At 41.4% G+C, this 27,621-nt stretch overlaps 2 protein-coding genes across 5 annotated transcripts in view; one reads left to right on the top strand and one right to left on the bottom strand.

Annotated features, from left to right (window-relative positions):
- The window catches only part of CPM (carboxypeptidase M), a 30,255-nt gene extending 21,394 nt beyond the window's left edge, over positions 1-8,861 (top strand). Inside the window, exons 4-9 of the mRNA XM_059473085.1 lie at positions 1,308-1,480; positions 2,950-3,134; positions 3,386-3,556; positions 4,369-4,521; positions 5,580-5,728; positions 6,399-8,861. Coding sequence (XP_059329068.1) covers positions 1,308-1,480; positions 2,950-3,134; positions 3,386-3,556; positions 4,369-4,521; positions 5,580-5,728; positions 6,399-6,638 — 1,071 coding nt within the window. The 3' untranslated portion in view covers positions 6,639-8,861. The remainder of the gene's footprint in view (positions 1-1,307; positions 1,481-2,949; positions 3,135-3,385; positions 3,557-4,368; positions 4,522-5,579; positions 5,729-6,398) is intronic.
- Positions 8,301-27,481, bottom strand: MDM2 (MDM2 proto-oncogene). 4 transcript variants are annotated; one of them, XM_059473082.1, is made up of 11 exons: positions 27,464-27,481; positions 24,733-24,802; positions 22,366-22,440; positions 21,873-22,006; positions 21,662-21,711; positions 20,352-20,419; positions 20,108-20,201; positions 17,390-17,550; positions 16,251-16,406; positions 14,869-14,946; positions 8,301-13,457 (listed from the first exon to the last, which is right to left on the bottom strand). In XM_059473082.1, exons 2-11 carry the CDS (start codon positions 24,796-24,798, stop codon positions 12,888-12,890), a joined length of 1,452 nt encoding a protein of 483 aa, XP_059329065.1. In that variant the 5' UTR covers positions 24,799-24,802; positions 27,464-27,481; the 3' UTR covers positions 8,301-12,887. The 4 variants fall into 4 exon arrangements, with proteins under 4 accessions (XP_059329065.1, XP_059329064.1, XP_059329066.1 ...); XM_059473081.1 differs by lacking the exon at positions 27,464-27,481 and adding an exon at positions 25,331-25,453; XM_059473083.1 differs by lacking the exon at positions 27,464-27,481 and having other exon boundaries at positions 24,607-24,766.
- Between the last annotated feature and the right edge of the window lie 140 nt (positions 27,482-27,621).

The following is a 27,621-nucleotide window of genomic DNA, read 5'->3' as shown; positions in this document are numbered from 1 at the left end:
TCTTGTCTCTGTGGTAGAGCTGTTCTTGCTGATTCTGAGTCTGGTAACTTCATCTCTCATGCCCAGGGCCATGAGTTGGCTGATTTCTCTCCTCTCCTGTCCTCTCCTCTCCTTTCTTCCCCCACCCTTATAAAGTTCCCAAGATGTCTATCACCCTTTTCAAGAGCTTCCTGTACAAGACAGGTTCTGTTGCATCCCTTCTTGGATTTCACAGAGTGTACTTATCAAACCTGCAGAGCAGTCTGTTTTCACATACTCAGGTGCTGGTTTAGATCCTGTTGTGATATACCAGGCTTTGTTCTCTGAGATAAAGTAGAGATAAGTTATCTCTAGAACTCATCTGCTTGCAAGTCTTGGTTTGTTCCCTTTCCAGACAGGGTTTAGGAACCTAAAGCATCCTTGAGGAATGGGTCACAGTGCTGTGGAAAGTGCCCCTGGAAAGCAAGGCTCAATGAACACTAGCACTGCTTTCTGGGGTAGAATAGAATTGTCCTTAACTCTTGACACTATTTTGCCTAAAATCTGATAGACTAAAGGGAGATGTCAGGTTTCATGACTTACACAAACTTACATGAACAAAAATGTTTAGCTTTTTCTCTGCAACTACCTCTCCTTGATCCAAAGTCTGTATCCAAATGTCTTTCCATGTCCTTTTCTAAGGATTTTTTTGATTTCCCCAATGCACATGCTCGTGGCATTAAAATAAAGCAATGTAACAGAAGTATCTAGTGGCCTCTTTGATCTTGTATTAATATTGACTTCCATAAAAGAGGATCAACAAGAAAAAATCCTGCTCTGTGGCATTCTGGAAGACGTGGCAGACTTGTCCTCCCTTCCTTCTGAAGCTCCACTGCCAGGTGGTGCCACACAGTGCTGGCACTCGTGTGTGGGGTCCCAGTGCAGAGCTGGGACCCTGCAGTGGGACTGAGAAATTGCAGAGGAGTGTTCCCAAGCCCACATGATGTTTATCAGGCAGCTTCAGTTTTTGTTATAGCTGTTCCTTATCCATGCAAGATTTAAGCAGTGCATCTGACACAGTCAGCTTCCCATTATACAAAAAGGTCTGGTTGATCTGGGTTTAAAACCCTTGTGAAAACCCTCTAGTGATTCCTTTAATCTACTCAGTGGCTTTAAATATATTTAGGGGAGAGCATAAAACAAAGTAATGTGGATCAGTGTGCTCTCATATGCCTTGTATGTCTGTGTAGTCCATAAGAAAAACCTGGAAGTTAAGGCAGTGGGTATTTATTTATTTATTTTCTTCTTCCATATCAGACTTAAAGTAAATTTTGTGCTTCTTTACACAGACTGTTGGGAGAGAAATCCTGCTCCATTTGATAGATTTCCTGGTGACCAGCTATGGACGTGACCCAGTTATTACCCGCTTGCTCAATAATACCCGGATCCATATCATGCCAACCATGAATCCTGATGGATTTGAAGCTACAGAAGTGCCTGATTGTTATTACACACCAGGAAGGTAAGGGTGGCTTAGGAGGGTGGGAGAGGTAAAATAAATGGGTGGGGAGTAATAATTGCAGCTAGCCAGAAGACTGAATCACACTTGGTGGAGAGCAGAGTCTACAGGATGTGCTAGGGCTAATTTTTGCCTTCTGAAGACACATTGTTATGGCATAGAGTTTCTGGAAGTTTGAGTCAGACTGGTGTTTATATGTGGTGGAGCCAGAAAAAGATTGGTCAGAATTGGTGTAATGACCTCACCTTTTAGGCAGGAGACCCAGATTGCGAATACAAGCACAATTCCCCATTCTGTAGCTCCTTTAGAGTGCTACAAGAAAAGAAGGAAAATTCCACCCACAGGGATCTGTTTCAATTGGAGAATTCTGTAACCCTTCTTAATGTGAAAAGGTGTGTCTAAGCTTGTTGAATGGACTTTAGCCATGTGTTTAAAAATAATGTTGGATGTGGATTTAGTAAGAAGGAGGAGTTACACAAGCAGAGCTGGCTATAAATAGGTTCTTTGCTAATAGTGATGGTAGGGAAGAAAACCTACACAGAGGAAAATATAACTTGACATTGCATCCTGTGCTGCTTTTGCATTCTTTATTGTGACTATTGCAGAGACCAAAAAGGGGATGAGAAGCTTAACAAGCTAGAAGAGGGAAAGAGACAGTGAGAGAATGGGAATAAAAGCCCAAAGGACAGATTTGGGATGTGCAGAAAAAGCAAACCCATGAGCTGGAAGTTCTCTTGGATCACTGGCCTTGGCAACACCAGAAACAAGTGAAAAGAAAGTTTAGGTAGTTTAGTTCTTCTTTAGGTGACCAGTGTAGGCCCTCCTTTTTATTAAGAAAAAATGTATTCCTCGGCAAATAGATGGGACTTGTATGGAGGCGGGTATTTTTTATCCCCTCACTGTCAAATAGACAGAGTTTAACAGACTGAGCTCAAAAATTATCACAGTCAACAGTGAATACCCTCTTCATTCCTGTGCTGACCTAACTGAGAGAAAAAGCAAGAGAGTATTTGAACAGGCTGGGCATTAAGGGTCAGGGAGAATAAATGCATCCTGTGTTTGACTCCATTTTTTTCTGTCTGTTGAGAGTGAGAACAGCCCAAGGGATACGGCCATTCAATAGTTACCTTGGGCCTCTATACAAGCAGGAAAAACACATACAGGAAGAGGACAAAGTCCTTCTGATCTGGCTCTGGTTTTACTGATTCAGTTATGAGTAGGTGTGCATTCTGTGTGCAAGTTAAATATTCTCTGTTTCCATTTAGAAATGTTTTATTGTGGCCTATGAAAATTCCAGTGCTGCCAGAAAGCAAACTGGACTCCACCACTGTAACGCTTGAGAAATAAAAACTGGTCATCTTCCCTGTTCCCTGAAAATACTAGCACACCACAGACCTGGAGAAGTGGGAGGCTGGTGATGTGGGAGTATCCACAGGCAAAACAGAAATGGGAATGTCTTCTCTCTTTCTAAGGTACAATGGGAATAGAGAAGATCTGAACAGAAATTTTCCCGATGCCTTTGAGGACAACAGGGCCAGCATTCAGCCAGAGACTCAAGCAGTAATGGACTGGATCAAAAATGAAACGTTTGTTCTCTCAGCTAACCTGCATGGGGGTGCCCTGGTTGCCAGTTACACCTTTGATAATGGTAACCCAGGTAAGCTGCTGGCAAACTCTGTTCTCCCACAGCTGACTGGGTTTAGGAATATTGGCTGTACCAAAGGGAAATTTATAAGGATTCCTGCAAAGTTCCTCTAGCTTTTGAGCTGGGATGGGCAGAATTTTATAAACCCCATCAAAACTCACTGCCTAATATGGCCTTTTGGGAGATGTTTACCCTGCATGTAAGCCAACACTGTGTGTTTCACCAGTAATGAGAGTTGCACAATGGCTATCTTCACTCTGCAGTTACTGGCTCTTTGAAAGGCTATAGCAGATCTCCAGATGATGATGTCTTCATTCACCTGGCAAAAACCTATTCTTCCAACCATGCCAGCATGTACAAAGGGACGGGCTGTGACAGCAGGCAAACCTTCCCAGAAGGCATTACCAACGGGTACTCTTGGTACCAGCTGGAAGGTAAGAATGGCATTGATATTTCATTCAGCTGCTCCTGGTAAGGTGTTTTCTCACTTTCTCCTGCCATCTCTGATGATGAAAGGGCAGTGATGTTAGTCAGAGTAGAGGGCTGATGAGGGAAGCAAGTCAACTCATTCATGCAGATTCTGTGAGCAGGACCTGGATGTTTTCAGACTCCTCCAGCCAGCAATTCCACAAGTGAATGAGGCAGGCACTGCTGTTTGCCTGCTTCTGTGCCCTTGCTTAAGGCCTGCAGTAGCTGTATACATTACATACATGCGCACACTCTGCTTGGCATCAAGATCTTTCAGAAAGAAAGCCAATCTTCTATTCATATGTCGTACATTTTTAAATGTTTAATTACAAAAATAAAAGTTTTCTTTATTGTTTATGTGTAGCCAGATAGAATATGGGGCTTGTGCACTGTCTATGTCGTTTTCATTGTATTAAAAGACCTAAAAGGGTCTTGGAATGGCTTTGGCAGTGGCAAATCCTATGCCAGCCTATCTGTCCCTTTTTAGATGGAAAAGCTTGAATGAAGTCAAAGACCCATCCTTTCTCAGCCACAATCATCATCATTTCCAAAATGAAATATGTTTTAGAAAACAACACTCTATGAGTAACTAGAGTTAGTAATTAAGTTGGTTTTTCACAGGAGGCAGTAAATACAAGTGTGGCATTGAGGCATAATTTATGTGAATTACTTTTCTTACAGGTATGATGCAAGTACCAACATTTTAACTCTCCTATTTGTCTTTTATTTGACCTTAGTGTTTCTTTGCAGCTGAAAACACTTTTATTTCACTTTTAAGGTGGAATGCAAGATTACAACTATGTCTGGGGACAGTGTTTTGAAATTACACTGGAGCTGTCATGCTGTAAATATCCTCCAGAAGACCAGCTGGGAAAGTTCTGGAGAGACAACAAAGTTGCTCTGATCGAATATATCAAACAAGTACACCTAGGTGAGTATGGGAGTGGGGGCAGAGAGAAAACTGGGGCCAGCTTAGAGGGAGCTCTTCAGCAGCTGGGGCAGTGTCACAGCTCACAGGGGACAGATCTGGTGGTAACTTGGGAACTTCTGAACAGGAACTGCTACAAAGCCAGGGTGGGTGAGGCAGGAGAACTTACAAGTGTGTCAGGTGAGGGGATACTACAGTGTGCAAGGGGTTAAAATGTGCTGGGGCAGGAGCAAGGGGCTTGCCCTGGGAGCTGTCTGACCATGCACTCCCCTCCTCCCCTCTATTCCTGAGCAGCCTTGGGACAATAATAATTTCAGTGGTCTCTAAGTGTATGTGTGCCTCAGCACTCATGCCATGGGTCTTTGCTGTTTGGATTTTGTAAACTTGAAAGGCTTCTCTAGGCGTGATCCAACTTCACATTTGGAAGAGAACTGCTTAGTGAAGCTGTGGTGCTTTACAGTGAGTTGAAGGGTTTGCACAAACCTGTTGCTTATCTTGCATTTTTTTACCCTAAATATATGACTGCTGTTTTATCTCTCCCTGTGTTGCCTTGAAGATGGTGTGTGGGAATTAAGGGAAACTACTTCATAAGCAGACATTGTTGGTATTCTGCCTTTGGGAAATACTAGACAAGAGGCTGACTTATTTTAAATCACAGAAAAGAAGGGGGGGATGGGTGTGTGTGTAGGGGGGAGAGTGTGTGTGTGTGTGTGTGTGTGCGCAAAAATTGCCAAACCTGTAGCAAAGATTGAAGCCCTTCAGTAAAGGACATACAGTAAGTGTGTATGAATGATACCTTCAGCAAATGAGATTTGGAATATTAGAAGATTACAATGCTGCTTTCTAACTTAACATGGGGGTAAACTATTAACAACAGCCAAAGATTTTCTGGTTTAATTCCCTTGAGCAAGGCCGAAGTGACTAGGTGCTAATACTAGATGTGCTGAAAAGTGGTGAAATAGCCTTTGAGGGCATCCAGCAACAGAACAGTCTGCCTTTCTCAGAGAAGGAGGCTTACCAGTTACACTTCATGATCTTTCCCTCCTCTCCCTTTTTCATAGGTGTCAAAGGCCAAGTTACTGATAAGAATGGGAATCCTATTCCCAACGCCATCGTGGAAGCCAAAGGAAGGCCACATGTCTGCCCCTACAGAACAAATCAACACGGGGAGTACTTCCTTCTCCTTTTGCCTGGGACATATGTGATCAATGTGAGTACATATGTGATCAATGTGACTATGCAGCCTTACTGAAGTATTGTTTCCAATTGCATTGAGGTCCTGAGCACAGTGAGATTGCAGCCTTAGAGGTGGGTGAGCTGAGCTGCTCAAGTCATAGATAGGAGATGTAAAGACTCTTTAGCAGACTTTAAAAAAAAATGTATTTAAATATTAGTCAGCTGAAGGGGAGTTGTTTGATACAGTCCTCAGTGTCCAGAGCTAAGCACTCCTTGGACCTTGGTGGTGGAACCAGCTGGGATGAGTCTGGAGCAAGGCAACAGGAGCTTGAGGTGTTTGAAACAAACCAGGAGCTCTTGCAGGGTGAGAGGGTGGAGCCTGGGATCTGCAGCAGGGGCTGACACCACCATGGGTGACTGTCACTTCCTTGTGCCAAAATGGTTTCCCTGTGGAAGTCCAAACATCCATGCCCTGTAGGCTCTGCCTGCTGCCAAAGGCTTATGCTTAAGCATCGCTGCAGGATTCTGGCTCTTGTACAGCAATAGTCTTACTGCTATAACATGAAAACTTTACTTTTCCCAGTCCACATTCTCAATGTATCTTTAGAATATTTTGCCCTGTACATTTAAAGTGTAAATATTAATTGTTTCACACTTGAATTCAGTGTTTCAAACCAAGGAAGAACTCTTGTGTTTGCTCCTAGGCTACTGTACCAGGATTTAAATCCATGCTGAAGACAGTGGAAATACCTGACAACACTGGAAACTTCAGTGCTGTGAAACAGGATTTCTCTTTCCCAGAGGTCTCAGATAAGATCAGCTCAAAAGTTGCTTCATGTCCCAAAACTCCCCTCTACCAAGAGCTCTCACGGGCTTCGGCTGCAGTAAAACCAACTGTACATCTCTTGGTTTTAATGACCGTTGTGCTTGCAATTTTCAAATAAAGTCAGGAATGACAAAGGCAAAGGCAAAATCTTCCTGCACAAATGTGGCTTTTCAGAGAAGGAATTGTATATGCAAAAGAAAGTATGTTTTTATAAACCAGATTCTCAGATTCACAATCGTGTTTACTGTATTTTGTAAAATACTGGTTTGACAAATGAATGTTTTACTTTACTTATAGTAGACATATTTTTAATTGTAACAGACTATCATATTTTTCTATGTAAATATTTTACTCCAAAGAAATTTCCTACACTCTATGCTGATAACTGTAGAATTTTGATGCAGAAAATACAAATACATTTTGAAGATTTTTCCCAAATTCCAAAACATTGTGAATTGTACTGCAATGTTTCATGCAAGCTCAGGTACCACACGACTAAGTCATCAGCTCAATACTAATTTCTCATAATAAAGCCACTGCTATAAATGAAGAATGGCATTTCTATATATGCTCTTTCTTACCTGGGCAGATGAGATGGCTCAGGGCTCAAATGAGGTAAAGGCCAGTGACACAGACATGTTTTAAGACAAGAAGATGAAAATGAAATTTGAGTATATAGCAAAGGGCTGTGCTGTGGAAGGTAGATAATAATCCACACCAACAGGGAAAAGGGAGGAATTTGTGGCTCTGAAAACCATGTTCTCCTATGGCAGAGCTGCTGAAAGCAATGTGGAAAGAGTCACTGACAGCTTTATACTGTGTCCATTTTTAACTGAATTTGTTGTGGCAGAGAACCACATACAATTCAGAATTCTTTGAATAATTTTAGCAATGGCTTTATACTGCTTCAACAGCCTCACAGCCCTGCTGCTGCACTGTTGGGACTGTTTAACAGCCTTGCCAGGAGCTGACAGGCACGTCAGCAAGGCACCAGCCAGCTCCAGTCACAGAGGGTGCTTTCAGTGCCCCCCTGGCTAGGCTGTACTGCAGGCAGGATTAGCAGATTCCTTTTGCCTGGCCAGTTGTGAGTCATTTTCAGAGCCCTTTGAAGCTGCCCAATTAACAGAAAATTTTTCAAGAAAAGCCAGTTAGTACCATCTCCTGTGTTTATTTTAAAGCTTTATCTGCCAGTAATTTTCTTGAGCAATTTCAAAAGTAAAGCAGCAAAGATTATCTTTGGAAACATCAATCTTTTCCTGTATACAGTAAATAAAAAATGCAGGAATTCAGTTAATCCTTTAATGCCTTTTAAAATCTCTCCTGAGGCATTGCTGCCTGTCACACCAAGCCCTTCCAGCTGGGCTGTGGCACTTGGGCACCAGACATTGCAGTGTGCAAATCCACTTCAGAACTTGAAACAGCAATGCCAATAGCAATGAGGGCTCTGTGCAAGAGACTGGTGTTTGAGTATTTCCCTCATATCCATTTGCATTTTCTACCTTTCCTCACCCTCTGATCCGCTGTGGGTTGTTTACCACACAGAGAAGTAATTATCCACTAAATCCCATCACTGCTCCTGCCACTTGTAGCAGGAAGAACGAGATTCCTTGAGTTAAAATCTCCCAAACCAAAGAAATCTGACAGAAGTCAGCAGTCCAGCAGCTGAGTGGGGGCAGAAAGAGCCTGTGTGGTGGTTCACAAAAGTAAGAATCTGTGTGAAAACAAAGTACCAGAACTTCTAACAATCAAGTAACTGACATGAAAAAAAAAGAGCACCATGGAGTATATAAACAAATCTTTATTTAAAGCTTTTAAATGGAACACAGTATTCAATTTTCATCAGAAAAGGAAAAACTTAAAACTGAAAGATAAATGCAAGACACGTGGAACTTCTTGCAAATAGGTCTATACTGTGTGCAATTGGAGTGGATACTTGCATTTTAATGGTTACTGACTGTGGTCATACGTGCACTGGGTAGCTGGAAAGTAATGCACCAGGTCAAGCTCTTGAAAGCATGTTGCATAGTTATTTAAATTCACTATGAGCTACTCTATTCAACAGTCATCCCAGCTATGTGTAGTCAGACAACAAAGACTCTGGTTTTAGAAAAGCTATTGGTATTTTAGGTATAAATTAATCATCATCCTGACAGCCACTACTGTGGCTCAAGACCAAGAACCATCCTTTAAAAGCAGGCTGTTAAGCTAAAACATCTACTCAAAAGGGGAGCCACCACCTTTTTAAGTATCACTGAAAAATTTCACATGTATAATATAGCTCTAGATACACCAAAGAACCATTCACTTGAAGCTTTCAGTGCATCTATGCTAAAAACAAAAACCCTAAGTAAACCCCCACACTGTAGTTAAAAGCAACAATTTTTCATGTTCTGTAAGTGCAATCCACTATTAAAACCTCAAGCTGGGTTTTGTGCTTTGCTTGTGCAACCTTTAAAGCACAAGATGTGCCTTGGACTCCGGTGTGGAGGAGCTGGAAAGGCAGGGCAGGGGAGGTAATCCCCTGGAAAGGAGAGGGCTGATGCTCCAGCAAGGACCAAGGCTGCCCTACCAGCCCCTCCGTGACAACACTGCCTCTCCTCAGGTCCCATCAACTGTCCAATATAATCCTCCCCACAGGGAAACCTCACAACAGCAAATGCCCCTTTTCAGGCCAAATGTTGCACAACAAAATGCTGTACCTTCCTGGGATAACTCCTGCCCCACCATGTGTGTGGTAAGTTAATGTGCTGAATAAATTACCTGCTTTAAAATTATAAACTCTACCTAACGTTACACCCCAACACAACAGCAGCCTTAGATTAAGATGGAGAAGAAAAAAATCTTCACCCTTATTTCCATCCTATTTATTCAGTTTCATTAGGGTCTTAATAATTTTCTAATCTTTCTTTTCTAAGATACATTTTTCTGAAACAATTCTTCTTATTGCCACTCTGTAAGAACGAGGAATTTTCCTCATATTAGTCATAAGAGAAAAAAATCTGAAAAAAATCTTCATGCCCACAGACACTTCAGAGACAGCGACATTTGAACAAATGTACAGCAAACAGACCTCTGATAAAATCGTACCACACTCTTAAAAGGAATGTAAGCTTTTCATCAGTGAGCATTTTGAAGCACCTTTACCCTTTCTAAATCATCTGCTAAGGGGAGAGGCACAGGATGACACTGCTGGTGTGAGGTGGATTTCAATACTAATATAATGGCAATACTAACAAATAGGTAAATAGTTAAAGACTTGTATTTAAACAAAAAGGTTTATTGTACTTTCTAAAAAAAAAAATTGCAAGTTCTTGCACCATTTGTAGATAACTATTGTCTACCTGATGTGCAAGAAGGAAGAGACTAAGAAAATTACTGAAAATCACATACAGATGCATCCTCACAGTCATGTGTCCAAAGGCAAAAGCCATTTGCACCTTTGCAAATTAACCTGAAAGCCTCTCATCATCATCCTGCATCTCCTGGACCATCACCCCAACATTACCAGCACCCAGAAGCAGTCAGTCAGCTCCTTGCCTGTACTGAGGGATGCAAAAGCATTCCAAAGGAAAGCAAAACACCACCAAAATATTTTCACTAAGCTGAGGTTGGACCAGCACCTTCTCTATTCAATAAATCTTGTTCAGGTTCAATGCAGAAATTGTTTTAAGGAAGGAAAAAAACCCCATAGACATAAATCTCCCTTCTCAATATAATACGAGTATTTCTCTGAATTTTAATGCTACATTTCTTAAAATAATCCTCTTGTGCCTGTGATTTACTAAATAAGCATATTTATATAACTACACATGTAGCAGTAGACTAATTCAATAAATTAGAGCTCAAAACATCAACTGTGAGCACAAGTATATTTACAAACAGCAATAAATTATTGATTAAAGTGTGTACGATATTGCATAAGGATCTCTGACGTTTTGTACCAGTGTTTAAGGGCCAGAACAAGCAGGGTGCTCACTGCTCGTGCCCACACAGGAGACAGGGTGGAGGCAGAGCCAAAGGAGTCCCCACAGGAGCCACTGTGCCACAGCCCCGGGCACCAGCCCTGCACTGCACTGGCCTGCCAGTGTCCCCTGCAGGAACAGGCATCAATTCCCATCACTTCCACTTGGAAGGCATGCACCCACACCAAACAATTCAAAGTTGCACTAGAAGTCATTAAGAAAAATATTAGGCCATAGAATGTAACTCAAACCAAAATACTGACACAGTGATTTGCAGATGCAGAAATGAAAATGGCCCATTTCCTCCCCATTGTAGGGAGTGGAAGGTATTTCCAGGGCTATTCTCTGCAACAGAAGGCATGTGACTGGAAAGGATTGCCGAGAGGGATGGCACAATTTGTCCCAACAGGAAGAAGATAAGGACAGCTGATCCCCCAGCATGCAGTTACACAGCCAGGGCAGCCACTGCAGAGAAGGCATCGTGCTGAGACAGGGGAAGACACGGGAGACAATGCAGGGGACAAAGCTTCATAAGAACAAGATGAAACTTTTTAGGTACAATTCCCATGTTATTGATGCTTCTGCATATACACATATATAATTATCTCTCACCTGTAGGTGCAATGAAGAGCCTCTGCAAGCCTCACAGCACCTAAGTTTATCAAATCAAAAATTAAAAAAAAATTACCAGGAAGTGCAAAGTAAGGCAAGTAGCTCTGTAATAGTATCTCTCTTTGAAAAAACTAGCTATCTGCCCAAAGGCCTTCTCTATCTGAGGCTGAAGGATTATCAAATCCTACAAAACCCATGAAAGGTTTCTGCTGATCAAAAAGCTTCCAAAAACTTCAAGCTACCTGATGTCCCTTTACAAATTGCAGGAGGCAAGAAACTTGCAAGTAAGAACGTGAATGAATACAACTGGAGTTTATATTTTGTTTGCTTAAAATGAACTATGTTAGAACTTTGGTACACCACTTTCTTTCACTAGCAACAAAATAACTCAAAAAAAAAAGTATGAACAAAATGTGAATGATCCAAATAATTCAGTCTTTACCTATAAAGTTACTACTTTTCAACCAAGTCACAATCAAAGATTTACTAAGTCTTTCCTGTATCCCCTTACGTCCTTTTCCTGAGTACTTCCACGCATTTGCAGCCCTGCAGTTAAGGAGGGCAGGAGGAGTCTCTGTGCCAGCTCACAGGCATCAGCAATTTCATACTGCTGGTGTTAGGGAAGCAGTTGAGCCTTAGCCTGTAAGATGGTAACACTGCACAATTCCTGCACTTGGACTACATCTCCACTCTGGGCACTCCCCTGTTTATCTGCCATTCCCTATTGGTCACACAATCAGCAACCACATGTAAAAATAAAAGGTACTAAAAATATACAAGTCCTCTTGTAGCATAGTTTTCCAAAGGAGTAAGAATCACTCGCAGGGTACAGAAACTCCTTGTGAAAGGCAGCCGAGTGATCTTCACTGCATCCTGGCTCCCACACTGTACCTTGCCTTAAGGCCCCCAGAACTGAGGCAGGCAGCAAACTCCCTGGGCACAGAACTGGTAAGTTTCACCAAGTTTTTGACAAAGTACAGTGAGGAGGCAAGAGCTAAAAGCAGTAAAGGACAGGTCTAACAAGACCAACTTTGAATGGCCAAGCACCTTGCAAAATATTTCCAGAATTCTCAAGATACAGATAAGAACAGTGAGTTGGAAAGACTACTGCACTTAAAGAATGTGAACTGGAACTGCACAGCTTAAGTGTTTCTACAGGTGAAGGGGAATTTCTTTTCTATTTTTATTACAGTGAATGTAGTAAGGCAGCTGAATATATTCTGCTAAGTCAGAAACAAGTGCAGAAACAGAAAACAACTGTTCCCTACTACTACCTGACATGAGAGCTCATAGCATATCCTTCATTTATCTTGTCTGTTGAGACTTGTTTCACGTGCACATAGGCAGAGGAGTCTGACTGAGCCTTATGTTTTCACCAAGCAACAAAAACTGGAACCTGGATAATCATATATTTTCTTAAATGAGGAATTTGCAGAAATACATACTTCAACATGTCTCTCCTCCAACAATTATTGAATTTGGGGTTTTAATGCACGTATTTAATTCAATAAAACAAATTTCACTAACTTGCATGGAACATTAAAACAATTGGAGAGGAGGTGGTTTAGAGGATCTGGTTACTTCTACTGAGAGGGATTTAAAATCTCCGAGTTGACTTCTGAGCATTAGGCAAACCTCTTAATAACTGCAGTGCAGTTATGTCAGCAATTATTTTTCACACAGAACGCAAAGAGACACAAAATATTAATTTTCCAATAAGCATACAAAAATAATTTCTTACTCTCTTAACCAGTTTCTGAAGTTTCTTTTGCTGCTTTCCAGTCAACACATGTCTAACTAAAATAAGTTAGCACAATCATTTGTATGGGCTGCCTGCACACTGGGCAGGGTTTGTTCCTCTTCTTGAGCTTTTTTGCACAGGTAAAACATGACATGAGGTGTCCCGTTTTGCCATGTACTATGCAGCCATTTTTAGGTCTGCTCTGACATATGACACACGGCTCTATGCTGGTAACAGGCAGACTGGATTCCATGCTTTCCTCTTTGTCTTGCATTTCTCTCTTCTCAGGCTCCTTGAAGTCCTCCTGACTGCTACAGAACATGCTGCTTGATGTTGATGGCTGGGAATAACCTTCACTTTCCTGGGACTCAGAAAGCTGTACTGATTTATCCTCATTCTCATCCACAGCTGGTTCTTTATCTTCAGTCATTTTTGTTTTCTTGCAATCAGGAACATCAAAACCTTCTCCAGACTCTGCAGGAAAGGAGGTTTCTAATTTGCTGTTTTCCAGTTTCTCACTCTTTTGATCTGGAAGCCAATCCTCACGAAGGGCCCAGCATCTGTGGCAATGTCGTGGAAGTGGAGGATTCATTTCATTGCATTCGGGACACTTCCAATAATCCTTTAGAGAATCAAAGGTTGGAACAGCTTAAGCTACTTGGAACACTTACAACTGAAGTATTCAGACATTATAAACAATTTATTACTGCCAAAATAATTATGTTGAGCTATCAACTTGTTTACAATTTTAAAATTCCATTGAGTGGTTTTGGCCCCATTTTACAATTCTATATTAAAATGGTTCTTCTTTTAAAAGGACTCTGGCTTTCCTTTGTTTTGCAATAGGTTTATGAATAGAACAATTCATTATTTCCTACGCAAAACTGCAGAAACCAGACCACAAAATTCTTCAGAGGCCCTCATGAAAAACTCGTTAAAAAGGTCATAATTTCCCTTTTTTTTGGCTACGGACTCCTGCGACGGGAGCTATTCCAGGCGGAGGGACGGGACCCTTGCCCGGCGGCCGGCTGCGCTGCTGGTGCACAGCGCGGCCGGGAGAGGGCGCTCCGACACAGCGGCAGCACGGAAACGGCGGCCAAGGCAAACAGAAGGGGGAAAGGGAAAAAATAAAATGGCAAAACCAAGCGATGCATCAGCCTCTCACAGGTTACTCCACGGAGTACAATGAAAATAAACCACTGTTTCGTTAAAAATAAATTTTGCTTTTAAGTACAGAGACCCTTCTTAGAAACAATGCAAGCTGTATAGAAAATCAAAACAAAAAAAACCCAACCCAAAACTTACTTAGGCAAGTCCTGAAAAAAAAAATCAGTAACATCAAAAGCTTATAAAACAAATTTTAAATCCTAAAAGTAATGTACAGGTCTCTTTTCCTACACATAAGCACCACTATCTTTTCAGAAGGTGGCCAGCCCTGTCTTTAACACACCAAGTCCCTAAGTCCTACAGACTATCATGGGACTGGAACACTTCACAGTTCCACAAAACAGCTTTAATTCAAGTATCAAATGTGAAAAATATAAATAAGGTGATAGGACACACTAGAATTAAAATGCAGTGTTTTTTCACAAAAACATCTCCATATTTTGCCTCAAGACTGTCAATTTCTTCCCACACCTCAAGAAGGGTCTCACAGAATGTAGTGAAGGCATGTACATTTTTAAATGTACATGACCAAGATTAATTTTTTTTCCATTTTGTTCAGAAAGTCAGATTTAGGCTCCAAATAATTTTCTTCCATTAAGTCAATGAAATGGTAAATTAGTGTGGGATTGGGGTTTTTTTAATAGATTAGGAAATTTATTACCCATTTAAAAAAAACCCCAAGATTCCTTAATAATCACATGTTCCTTAATAGACACAGTAATTAAAATATTGTATTGGAACCTTCACACAGACAAAGTCAATTTAATTATTAAAAAATCACTGGTAGCAATAGAACTCATCTATACTTCTTCATCTATGTCAGTTTACCCAATTTACGATGCTTCACCAGACAAGTTTTTACTCACAGCTAGAGAAATCTCTGGATCTTCATCAAATGAATCAGCATCACTATCTTCATCCTGGTAAATAGTCAGCTGATAAACCTGGTTTAAATTAAAAAAAAAAAATATATATATAGAACTGGCTTTTGGCATTTAATTAAAAATGCAAATATTTTTAACCTGCTAAGATTTTCAGATAGCGAGCTACTGGAGAGTCTCCAGGGATGGACTATTAAGATTATTAATGGATTAGAGGAGCTCTCATGTGAGGAAAGCTGAAAGAGCTGGGAATGTTCAGCCTGGAGAAGGCTCAGGGCAGGAGGTAAAGGATGGCATCAAGAACACACAGCCACGCTGTTTTCACTGGTGTCCAGCGGCAGGACAATGGCAACTAGCACAAGTTAAACACAGGAGGTTCCCCCTGAGTATCACCTTTCACTGTGAGGATGAAGGAGCACTGGCATGGCTTGCCCTGAGCACCTAAGAAGCCTCCATCCCTGGAGATATTCAAGACACCTGGACATGGACCTGGGCAATCAGCTCTGTCTGAGCCAGGGCAGGTGGGTAAGACAACCTCCAGAGGCCCCTTGGAACACCAGCCATCCTGCAATTCCCAAAACTACTGCCTGGAGCAGGGGCTTTCCTCCTCCAAGACACCATCCTCTCTCAGGGTGCAGCTCTGCTCTACACTACAGTTTGGTGTACATCAGTACAGTCAGTCCCATTCTCCTCTCAGCTACCACAATCATGTATGTCCCTGGGGAATTCTGCCTCTGGTACTCAACTAATCTTGCTATGAGCTGATTAACCTCTTTAAAGTAACAGAAAACTAACCCAGGAAGAAAACCCTACATACATTCTCACTTCATTCCCGTCATTCTAGAAATCTCTTGAAAATTGCAGTAATCACAATTTTTCTGTCTTTCTGCCTACTAACAAAGATTCCTAAAACTTTGGTTCAACATCTCTATGAAACATTTGGACATATCCCTTTGGAAAGAGTTACTCAGAAAGGTTTCCTTTGGTCTCAAGGGTTGTCAAATCTCAACATGTACTTCTAGAATTAAAAATGCAGTAAGGCTATAGTACACATGCGGCCACTGACTTCAACAGCTGGTAAGAGCAGTTAAACACCCAGACTTTTCTATCCAGCCCCTTTCAGAGCCTGCAGAAAGCCTCAGCACCATTTCAGTAGCTGGCTGGTGAGTTGTAAAAAGGTGACCCAATTGCACCAACATGTATTTTGATTTAATGAACAACTGGCTGCAGACTGTGACACCAGCACATGCAGTTTGCAAATATACCTGAAGAGTTCTCCTTGGAAACTTGCAGGAATTTTTCATGTTGAAATTCCTTTTCCTTCTCATCCCCTCCCCCCAGGGTCAAACAAGGAAAGCAGATAGTACCTCATCATCTTCATCAGTGAGCTCCTGCCCTTCTTCATTATGGCTGTAATCTTCTGAATAAACAGACTCAACTTCAAACTCCACACTGAACTGGTCTGATACAGAACCATGGTCAAACCAATCTGAGTTTTCACTTAATGAACTAGCATCAAGATCCTGAGGAAAACAAAAAAAGAAAGCACACATTCAACCTCACCAGTCCATATACACAAGACTACTGATAAAACAACTCTCAGGATAAAACTGTACTACTCAGTATAATTAGCTATGGAAGAAAAAGGACCAGCTGCTGTGAGACACAGTACTTTTTATGAGATAAACAAATTATAGGGGGGTAAAAAGAAAGCTAGGCCTGGAAGCCTTTTGCTGGCTCTAGTAAGAAACTGCACTCAGCCTACAGGCAGCTGAAAGGCTGCAGTCATTATTTCAGAAAGTCCCTCCTAAAAAGTGAAAGAACAGATGAAAGAAGATGGTATCTTTTGGCTGCATGTCATTCAATTCCCTATTCTCATAAACTTTGTTTAATCTGAAATAATTTTTTAACATCTACAAAACATGGAGATTGAAAATACAGTATTAGTGCTGTCAATTGAGAACACAGTAAGTGACCAGGAATACTGTTAGTTCAACTCTTCATGACTTAATCGAACCACAAATTTGCCCTGGTATTGGCTAGAAACAATACAAAACTTCTGAATAATGGCATGGCAAATTAATACAATGCACCATCAGCACCCATTCCACTGGGTAGTTACCAAAGCTACCAGAACTAACACCCAACTCTGAATTATGGAGTATCTATGACTCTTTTTGCTTAGCATTCTAAGAAATATTTATTTTAAAACACAAAATATGTCTGACTTTTTTCCATACTGTGCCAAATAGCGAGAATCTTGGTTTTTAAAGAATATTCAACATTAATATTTTTTAAAATTTCACTTCAGCTTTGCCAGAAGACCTATGAAAAACCCCACTCCACCCACACGTCTACTTTTCTTTCAACCTCTTTTCTTTCCTCACACACCACTGAAGGCACTGCCGCTTTTAATTAAGAACACTGTTTTCAGATGCATGTTTGCACTTGTGGCATCTGCAAAATTTGTACCACAAAAATACTTGACTTTTCTATTTTGACTTACAGGAATGGAAAGAGAATCTGTTGAATCACTGCTATTGCTTCTTTCACGGCACAGACCACTGACTACACACCATGAGAGACTTTCATCAAATGTCACCGAAATGTTCTCTGACTTGTGTCGCTTTCTTCTGTCACTGTGCAGGTCATCTGAAGAACTTTTTTCTGAGCATAGTCAAGAATTTTTTTTATTACTCAAAAACATCTATGCAATGTGCAGTTTTGAATTTTCTAAACAGAAGCTTAAAACACAATTTACTACAAAGAAATCTAGTAAAGTACAATATTACAATTTTTTTTTTTTTTATGGGGCAAAAAGGCACTAAGACTTATTTTAAAAGACACAACAACTCTTACATCCACACAGTGTGAAACATTTCTGAAACCAGTATTTCAGGGGCTGGCTTTCCCCACTTGTCTCATCAGTACACTTATAAATGGCAGTCTCCACATGGAAGACAACAGCAAATTTGAAAGAATTTTTACTCCACACACAACATGTTAAACCCTTCCTAATTTTTAAGAAATACAATTAAAATCTTACTTGTCCTCACTCCCTCTATAGGCAACAGACAGAAAGGCACTTTAAGAGGGCTTTTGTCCACCCCAGAATTTGTGGGGAGATAGCGCAATTAGCTCCCAGTTCACAGGCATCCAGAACACCTTGTGCTAAGCAAGGTAAGTTCAGGTTCAAGTTTCAGACAACTCAACATATTTATCAGTGCACTATATGTAATTGTATTTACCCAACAAGATTTTTGTAACAAACTCTTAGAACTTTCATAGCACCCTAGCAGGAAAACCTTCAAGACATACTATGCAAAAGCTGAACTCTGAAAGCATTGCTTTAACTCTGCTTACTAAGCATGCTTAGTTTGAGGGCAAAAAGGCAATGCTTTGTAAACACATCGTGTTTTGGAACAATCACCTACAGCAGCATGAGGACTAAGGGCACACCATTTTAGGGGTAGGCAAATCAAAATTTAGCTCCATTGACTTCTAGAGCATTTGGTAAAAAACAATTTTATATAAAAATGTGTTGCAAATTCAGCATGTCAGCACAGGGGAGTGAAAACCTCCCAAGACGTCAACAACTTTTGGTTCAACAGGCCTTGGTACAAGCCTGCTGGCTCCCCTGCAGGTGCCTTTTGCACCCACCCTCTGTTGTCCACCTTCTCCCTCGCCTTGTAAATCACACTGTGACAATCCAAAAGTCTTCAAGTCTTGAATCTTTCATTATTAAAAAACAAAAAGGAAAAAAAAAAGGAGAACAAAACACTTGTACATACTTTGAGACTTCTCTTACTCTCCCTTGGTGCTTCTTGGCTCAGCCCCTTTCTTTTCTTTTCTTTTTTCCGCCCTGAGAGAGCCCCACCAAACTTGGTGCCCCAAGGCCCAAAGGTTGCTCCTGTCCATCGTTGTCCTCATTTAGTTGTCATGGCTCCATGCCGTACTGATACTGTATCACCACAAGGTCTCTATACTCTATTTAAGGGGCTCCAAAAGAGCCACTACTATCCCAATTTAACAAGAATAGTGGTTTAAAAGGAAGATTTCCTATAAATTAGAAAAAAAGTGTATATAAAAACACTATATTAAAAGAACTCTTAAGGTTGTAACAAACTAATAAATGGATGCAAGGCAAGAGTTAATAATCAAACCTATAATAAGTAAGCACAACCCAGGACCTTATGTGCTCTGTGCCATGCCTAAATATTACAGGTTGTGATGTTTAACCAAGACTTTCCATCCTTTCATCAGTTTTAGTTACAACATTAAAATGTTCTTTTAATTTAGTGCAAACCGCTCAGCAACGCAGCACTGGTTTGGGACTGACTTAACATAACAGTGGCCTATGAGGGACACAAAAAATACTACTTGAAAGCTGAGGAACAGAAAAATGCTCCTGAGCAAGTGAAGAAAAGGAAGTTCTATGCAGTGACAGAAGGTTATCACTGCCCAGGTAAGTGAAATCACCTAGTCATGAGGCAAGACAGTAAGTGATGGAACAAACTAATGTAAGAAATTCCACTGAAGAATATTTACATAGAACTGTAGAGAACACTTCCATTGAGAAACTAAACCAGGTTTACAATGACCAGATTGTTATTGCTACTAGAAGAAACATTCTGTGTTTTGAAAATGTATTTGCCAGTGATTATTGAATAACCACAGTAAAGACAAACGGGAGGCCAATATGACACTTAGGTCACCAGATGTTTTAACAAGTGCTTAATGAATGGGGAGGTACCTGAATATATCCAAAATCATCCTGTGTTATTACCACACCTTTGATGCCTCCCACCAGTTGAAATCCAAAGAAAACTGGCATTAGTGAACAAACAAATTTTCAAATTTTGTGGCTGTCTACAGAGGGAATTGAAATTAATTTGATGGTATCAGTAGATTACAAACAAAAGTGTTCTCATAATGAAGATAACACAACTGATATAAGTTCTGCTGATGTGAAAAAGTTTAACAGAGCCATGGAGTAAGTTATTCCATCATCTTACTAACAATTCTAGACATCCAAACTGTAAAATGACATTGGAGCAATGCAAGAAATTGTGTTTTTCTTTCAGACTGAAATTTTGGTTTAGGTAAGCAGAGAAACATGAGTAGTATTTGCAGCATCTTCCAAGTCAGCAAGGCAAGAGAATGTAGCTTTTCCCTCTAAGTGGCCATGCTACTGGAAAGCCCTGCACCATAAATCTGCAGATACCAGATTCACTGTGTGTCCTCCTCCTAGAAGATGTAGTTGGTTGGGAAGTCAGGCTTGATGAAGTCTGGTTCTCTTCTAACTCTTGCCTAGATTCCTGAAAACAGAAATACTGAGTAAGCCTGAGCATAAATATGAGGTAAAATTCAAGAATCAACTTACTAAATTAAACCATTGCTACGATCATGCAAAACTGAATAGAATGTACAACTCAGAATAATTTATTCAAATAAAATAAAAATGGCACCTTAACAACATTTTCTTCTTCAAGCTGAGATGTGGCATCATCCTCAGGTGTGTCACCAAGAGTAGAGTCTGAAACCAAACCAAAATAATACTTATAATACAATATAGCAGAAAAACTCAATTTCAGGCTGAAAAAGTAAATTCTAAGTAAAACTTAAAATCCAGACATTTTGCAACAATGGAAAAAACACACTGCTCCTTTGTTTTCCAGGTGTGTGCAGCACCTTCCCTGCAACATTACTGAAGTGGAAATGTGGGAAGAAAGAAGAAATGTCAACTGAAAGCAGCTCAGAATTCTGTTACAAATGGCTTCAAATGAAGTCTGTGCATAAACTGTGATTCTGCAGATATGAAAGAATATAAGCAGGAAATGTAATTACTTGCTCCTCTCCAAAGTGCTTTTTACTACTTATGGGAACCCTGAGTTAGAAAGACATACAATAGAAGAAAAATTAGCTATTGTTAAAGATATATGCTTAGTAACTGACAGATCCTGAATTAATAAAGAGTCTTTCCTGAAAAAATAACTGGAAGATAAATTTAAGTTTGCAAGCTTAACAATGGGGATGACAAAGAGAGCAAGTTTCCCATCTTCAGCAGTTGAACACTTGCCTTTAGGAAAAACCAGAAACAAAGGGTGTCTTTAAAGAGATTTAGAGGCCAATTTACAAAATGGTTTCCATTGTTTAACTTCTGTTTCAAACCCCATATTAGGCAAAAATTACAGCTATACTGAGCATTTTTATACTGCAGGACTGTGTGTAACAACTCTGCATTCAAGGAGTGGCTATCTGCAACATCACCACAAAGATACTTTTTAAAAGTATACAGCCCATTTAAAACAGGGCTGAGTATAGCTCAGAATGACCAGTCCAAATGTACTTCACATTCAGTTGTGAAAATTAAAACAGAACTTTACCACAAGAAAAAAAGCCTTTGCCCTAATTTCATTGCTGGCATAAGTTTAAGAAGTTTATTTTTCATATTCAAACCTTGTACGTTGTTGAGGGCTTTATCAATAACAAATACAAGCAAATTACTTAAGTTTGTAATTTAGTAGCCTTTTTGTTCAGCTCTGTGTTTTTTCTGGTTCTAGTCCAATAAAATTACCCAATTTTTTTGTTCTACTGAGGAAACAAGTGTTTGCTTTGGTTCACCATTTGTGATTGCTCTGGACTATAGTGAGCAAAGCCAAACAGCTAATAATGGAGAGCTCACTGTTGTCAGATCACTGTCTGCAAGATTCATCATGAAAATTCTATTTTCCCTACTGCTGCTTCCCAAACAAATCACCCTCCTAAGCTAGCTTACCTTGTTGATTGATTGCTATCAGATTTCTGGAAATCATTGAATATAGCCTCCTTAAATAGGGATAAAGAAAGAGATGATACAAGTTAGCTACACGTAACCATAAAAGAGAGCTTACCATCTTTGAAGATGCGGAGAGTTAAAAAAGGGACATATGCATGATGGTCTTCATTATTTCCCAACCAGACTCTCAGAAAAGAATCCCATTTTTTACCTGTGTTCTTTTACTGAAAAGCTTGTTACTCCAAATAACTCCCCCAGGAGATCATTTGCACAGTGTACAATATGCTGCTGTTTTTCATCATATAATTGCTTAGACATAATATATTGTCCAATATAGAATATTACCTGTGAAATAAATTAAACACAGATGTTAAATATCCAGGTTGTTTCTTAAAGTGTAAGAGACAAAGCATATTAAATACATTCAAATTTACTCTTCAAACTCTGCCTAAAACTCTCTTTGAGCTGACAGATTTTCATCCATCATTCCAGAAGAACACTACTATTCTACTGACCACCAGAAACTTTTGTTCAGATTTTTGAGAAACTTGCTAAATACCCAACTACAAGTCAGCAGGAGAATAAACACTGTCTTATATCAATTTCTAGACAAGCTATGAAAAACACTGCCCCCCCATTTACCCAACCCAAAACAATCTATCTATACTCACTGTAGTCTACCTTTAGTGGTTAAAAGTTCTCACCTCCTTCATAGTAAAAGTGTCCTTTTCAGCACCAGCTAACTTTAACAATTTTAACAACAGTGGCTTTGGCTTAACCTGTGTATGAAAGGAGAAAAAATACACTAATTATTCACAAAAAACCCCCATTTATTTATACCAGCTGTCTTCCTCCTTCTGTATTAATCTGATATGCAAGCATAAAACTGCATTAAAACCTATCTTCATTCAAGTTTTTCACCTTGCAAAGTTCAAACTTAAAAGCAAATAATATGAACCAAATCATACTAAACTTCTCATACACTGTTCATCTTAGCTCAAACCCCAGTTCTGCACTGTCCCCTGGTTTCAGCTGGGGTAGTTAATTTTCTTCCTAGTAGCTGCTACAGGGCTGTGTTTTTGATTTAGAGGGACAATAATGTTCCCAGCACACTGAAGTTTTTGTTGTTGCTAAGTAGCTACACTAAATCAAGGACTTTTCAGTGTCCCATGCTCTGCCAGTGAGGACATGCACAAGCCCTGAGGGAACATGGCCAGCACAGCTGACCTGAACTGGCCAAGGGGATATTCCATACCACAGAATGCCAGGCCTAGTGCTATGAACATGGGAGTTGGCCAGGGGGTTAAACCTCAACACAATGGTAAATACAAATTCCTTAACTGGAGCTACAAAATTTGTTTATTAGTTCCAAGTCCAGGGCTAGGTCCTGGGGAACTCAGCTTCACTCCTTTAACCATTACCACAACTCCCAAAGGGGAGGGAGGATGGAAACAGACCTCTGTGACAGCTAGGTCCACAGTGCAAGTCATAAAACACTGGTCCATCTCTTTCTTAGTCTGTTTCTGTGACAGTTTCTGAGGTTTTGGTTTTGCATTTGCCAGCTGGGCTGCTTTACCTCTCTTAGCTGGGACCAGCACACCCTGTCCCTTCTGTCATACCTCACTCACACCCACCTCCCACCCAATGTCCTCCCACCCAGTCACCGTGCCAGCAGTTTAATCTGCAGTCACTCTATGACAATTTCCAAGGCAGAGGAAGGAAAAGTTAAACAAAATCACTTCTCCCATACATACATACATACATACACACAAACTGCACTGTCCCACACAGCTGAGCCAGCACCAGTGCAGCAGATGAGAACAAGCTGCAGCAAAGCCTGTGGAGCCACTGATGCTCCCAGAGCAGTATATTCCAGTCACCTTTTTAACAATAGTGCAACCATTCTAAAACCGGGCTAATATTTAGCTATCCTGATATATTACATAAAATAAAATGTAAAAAATAAACACACAGAAAGTAAAAAAAAAAACCATACCAAAATAGGGAAGTGTGAACAAAATATCATGGGACAAGGAATTAATGTTTGAGGAAGGGTGGAGGAGGGGAACCACCCTTCATTCCATTCCAAAGATCGACTAAAACCAACATAAGTCTCAGTGAGTTAACAAGATATTAGCTGCAAGAATTACACATTACAAAAAAAAAACCGCTAAGCTGCTGGGCAACATTAGCTGTCCATTCACCCCCTCCTAAGAACTGAATTATTTAGAACATGTGTCACATATACTAGTTTCATAAAAGAAGCAAACAAAACCTTATTCAAGCACTACTGACAGTTAAGCATAGCAAGGCACAGTTTCAAAACTGAATCCACACCTAAGCCCACTTTTAATCCCCAGCCCTCTCCTCCTGTCTCCTCCAAGTTCTGCAGCCTTGCAGCTCTGACAGCAGACAGTACTATCACAATATGATGGTATAAAAAAAAAGGAAGACACAAATTAAAAAAATCAATTTTGAACAGTACTGTTCTGCAATTTCACTTTTTTGAAGTTCTACTGTCAAATCCACACTTTTAAGCTTAACCCTTCTACACAAGATAATTCAGTTCAACCATCATTGTACATATGCATTTCAGGTGTAAAAGGCTTCAATCCTCAGGAAAACTAAGGACAAAACAGCAGAACTATCACTGTATTATGGAAAGTCTAGAAATGCAAAGCCATAACACAAGTCGAAAATCTTCCCATTATTTCACCAAGAGTATGTTTTGTACGATGGAGATTTTCTAAAGCTCTTCAGCTACAGGATCTTTAACAATTACCACCCGAAATACTTACAACTATCAAATCTGATCATAGGATCCTTTTTATTAAAAGAAATCAAAAACCATCAAACGTCTCCAGGAAACATTCTAGACCTATACCATTACCCTGTACTCTCAATAACGCTGAAGGTTTGCTTCCTACAGAAACAAAGAGAACCACCTTCTCTGGCTGGACTTCCTGGCTTTTCTCCAGCCATCGCTCGGTAAGCACAGGATTCTTCTGAATTAGCCGCTAAAAACTCTGCAAAAAGCACGCAAAACAACCACGCGCCCAGCAGCTACTGACCAGCGCCTCTTGCTCCGAAGCGGCGGCAGAGGGATCCGTAAGGGAGGACATCTTGGTATTGCACATTTGCCTGCAGTGAAAGGAGAGTAAGCTCAGATCGCGGCACACAGCGACACAGCCCGGGCGGGCGGCAGCCGCCAGGCCGGCGGGGCCCACTCACCCCGGCGCCTGCTCCAGCCCGCACGCTGGGCTCCGGCGGCGGTGTCTGTGCCGGGCCGGACCGGGCCGGGCCGGGCCTTATATAGCGCTGCCCAGAGGAGGCAAGTCAGGGCTTAGCTCCGCCGCGGCCCGGCCCGGCCCGACATGCCTGAGCATGACCCGCAGCGCCGCCGCCGACTCACCGAGGGGGGCGGGCGGGCGCCACTGGCCCGCGCTGACTCACCGCGGCCGGCGGCGTGGGGAGACGGCGCCGTAGAGGAACAGCGGCGATCCCGCGCCCCGCACCCACCCGCCCGCCCGGCGCGGCCTGCCTGGCCTGGCCTGGCCCCGTTCCTCCGGCGGGAGCCCCTCCCCCCAGCACCGAGGGCCGCACGAGCCACCGGCGAGACCCCCGGCGCCCCCTCAGCCCCCGAGCGCGCCGCGATCGATCCCCACGCACCGCCAGCCACGCCCGCTCCGCTGCCCGGCCCGCGGCGGGTGGAGCGCCGGGCCCCGGCCGGACCCTCTAGCGCGGCCCCGGCGCGCCGCGCACGCCGCCCGCCGCCATGTTGGTGCCCGCAGCGCCCCCTGCGCCCGCTGGCCGCGGGAAGCGGCCCCGGGGAGGGAAAGGCGGCCCCCTCCCGCCGCGCACCGGCAGCGACGCAGCCCGGGCCGGCCGCCTCAGGCCCAGCAGCGTCTCTGGGCACCAGCTCCGCTTCAGCGGCCGCCCATGCCTTCTAAGTTGGTTTCATTTCCAGAGGTAGTTAAGAAATGAAACTAAGAGAAAACTCTGCATCCAGAGATAGTTGGACGTTGTCGTTCTATGCTCTTGTCATCTCCCATTCTACAATTTTCTGAATCTTTCAAATGTAAGGCGTTTGGAAGTATGTTACTTTCACAGGTACTTATTAGTTGTTACACTTCAACTCGAACTGGTTAGTTTTTAGTCCGTCTTTTCTAATTCTCAGGTTTTTTCTTTGCCCATGACGTTTTGAAATTATTTTTGAATAATGAAAAGCTTTTTTCAGAGAACATGAGTGGTGCAGACAGTGTTTAAAGATAGGCTAGAGCAGAGGGAGTGTAATGCTACTTTTCCATGACAACTAACTTGTCCAAACAAGCAGTGGATAATTGCCTGGACTTGTCTGAGCTTCTCGGCAACCATGGCACCTTGTAAAAATTCCACAACGGTTTAAATCCAGATATTTGTGTGACGACGGATTTTCAAGATGACCTTGTTATCTCTCTAGAGCATAAAGCTCAAGGTCTAGTGAGGGACAGCCGAGAAGCTGCCAGAATTTTGCAAAGCCTGGTCACCTCTTTTTAGTGCTGGGATTTGAGGGCAAACAGAAATCTATTTCTAGTAGAGTCAAGAATGTCCTGCAGCAGGCAAAGTCTGATATCTGCTCTTTTCCACCCAGTACCCCAGTTCCTCAGACCCTTAGCTAGCTAATTTCATTCTTAGGAGAAAACTCCATCTACACAAAAATGCAAGAGGAAGGAAGTGAATGGCTACTAAATACCTCAACTACTGATGCTCAATCTTGTCCTCATGCAGACTTCACAAAAACTATAATTCCAATGCAAAATGTATTTTACTGAACAGAAACCGAACCAAACAAAACTGTTTATGTAGTTCTCCCCAAGTTATCACATTATTGATCCTCATCTTAAGCACAGTATCATTTTGCTATGGCTGTGTGGCAATTAAAAGAGCTTTTTAAAATTAGCAATAAATTTTCTGTAGTCCAAGACTTGCCAAACTCATAACTGACTTTCTTTTTCCACTTCTCTACCAGTAAGCATCTTCTGACCAATGGCTTTGAGTCTGAGATTATTTAAATAACAACTTCCCTTACTGATTCATTAACTGCTAAGGATAAAAAAAACCCAACAGTTTCTGTCTAGATTTTTTATCAGCCTTCAAGGACAATCTTATCTCTTTTCTCCAACAGACTAAACTTGAGTTAAGGGAGATTGCAAGTAGGCAAAATATGCTGTCTGTGGTAGGATAGGGAAAGGGGGATATTTACTGATATGCAGTGCTGCAACACTTGTTTGTCACTAATACAGTTAGTGCTGCTATGTGATCAACAAACATACATAATTATTTTCTTGTGCTTGATTATTCAGGACAAGTATAATTTAAAAGTTTTACTTAAAGGGTGAGTAATAAGCTTCTATAGTTACAAGAGCTGACTTCTCCACTATTTGAGGGTTGTAAAAAGAAAAGGAGATACCACTACACCTGTGTACTTTACTTACAGTGCTACAGAAATTTTCTGGAGTAGTTAAGGCCCAGCTGCCTTAACTGGAGATACTCACTTTACACTGTGGTTAGCTAACATTGTATGAAACCCTTTTTAATATAAACTCATATTCTAATTGTAGACATTTTACTGTTTAATGCTTACAAGCTAAATTATTTCCTGAGATGGATCTGGTCTACTTATAGGCACATGTGCCAGAGGAAAGGCAGGCCCCAGTGCTGCAGGAGTGTCCAACTCAAGTGAATGGACAGACTATTAAAACACTTCAATTTCTGATTTTTGTTCCTCACTGTATTTTTTTCTCCCCAATATGTCCTACTTACCCTTTCCTGGCAGCTGCCTGTTCAACATCCAGCACATGCACAGTATGGTCCTTGCCAGATGCTGATTGGTGGCCAGGGTTTGTCAGGACTCATCTCCAAGCCATTTGCTCCTAATCAGATAGAATAATCTCATACTGTCTGTGAACTGCTCCCAGACA

The sequence above is a fragment of the Ammospiza nelsoni genome, chromosome 5 (genome assembly GCF_027579445.1).
Source record: "Ammospiza nelsoni isolate bAmmNel1 chromosome 5, bAmmNel1.pri, whole genome shotgun sequence".
NCBI classification, from domain to species: domain Eukaryota; kingdom Metazoa; phylum Chordata; class Aves; order Passeriformes; family Passerellidae; genus Ammospiza; species Ammospiza nelsoni.
Note: the sequence above shows the minus strand (reverse complement) of the source record. Positions and strands in the feature narration are given on the sequence as shown.

What these genes read in the sequence shown, in the direction of transcription:
- MDM2 (XM_059473082.1), bottom strand. Translation starts at nt 24,798, where the DNA reads ATGTGCAATACCAAGATGTCCTCCCTTACGGATCCCTCTGCCGCCGCT. An exon ending in ACACTTTTACTATGAAGGAG is followed by an intron (nt 22,007 to 22,365) that starts GTGAGAACTTTT and finishes TTTATTTCACAG; the next exon opens with GTAATATTCTATATTGGACA. An exon ending in GAGGACACACAGTGAATCTG is followed by an intron (nt 17,551 to 20,107) that starts GTATCTGCAGAT and finishes GACTATGCTCAG; the next exon opens with AAAAAAGTTCTTCAGATGAC.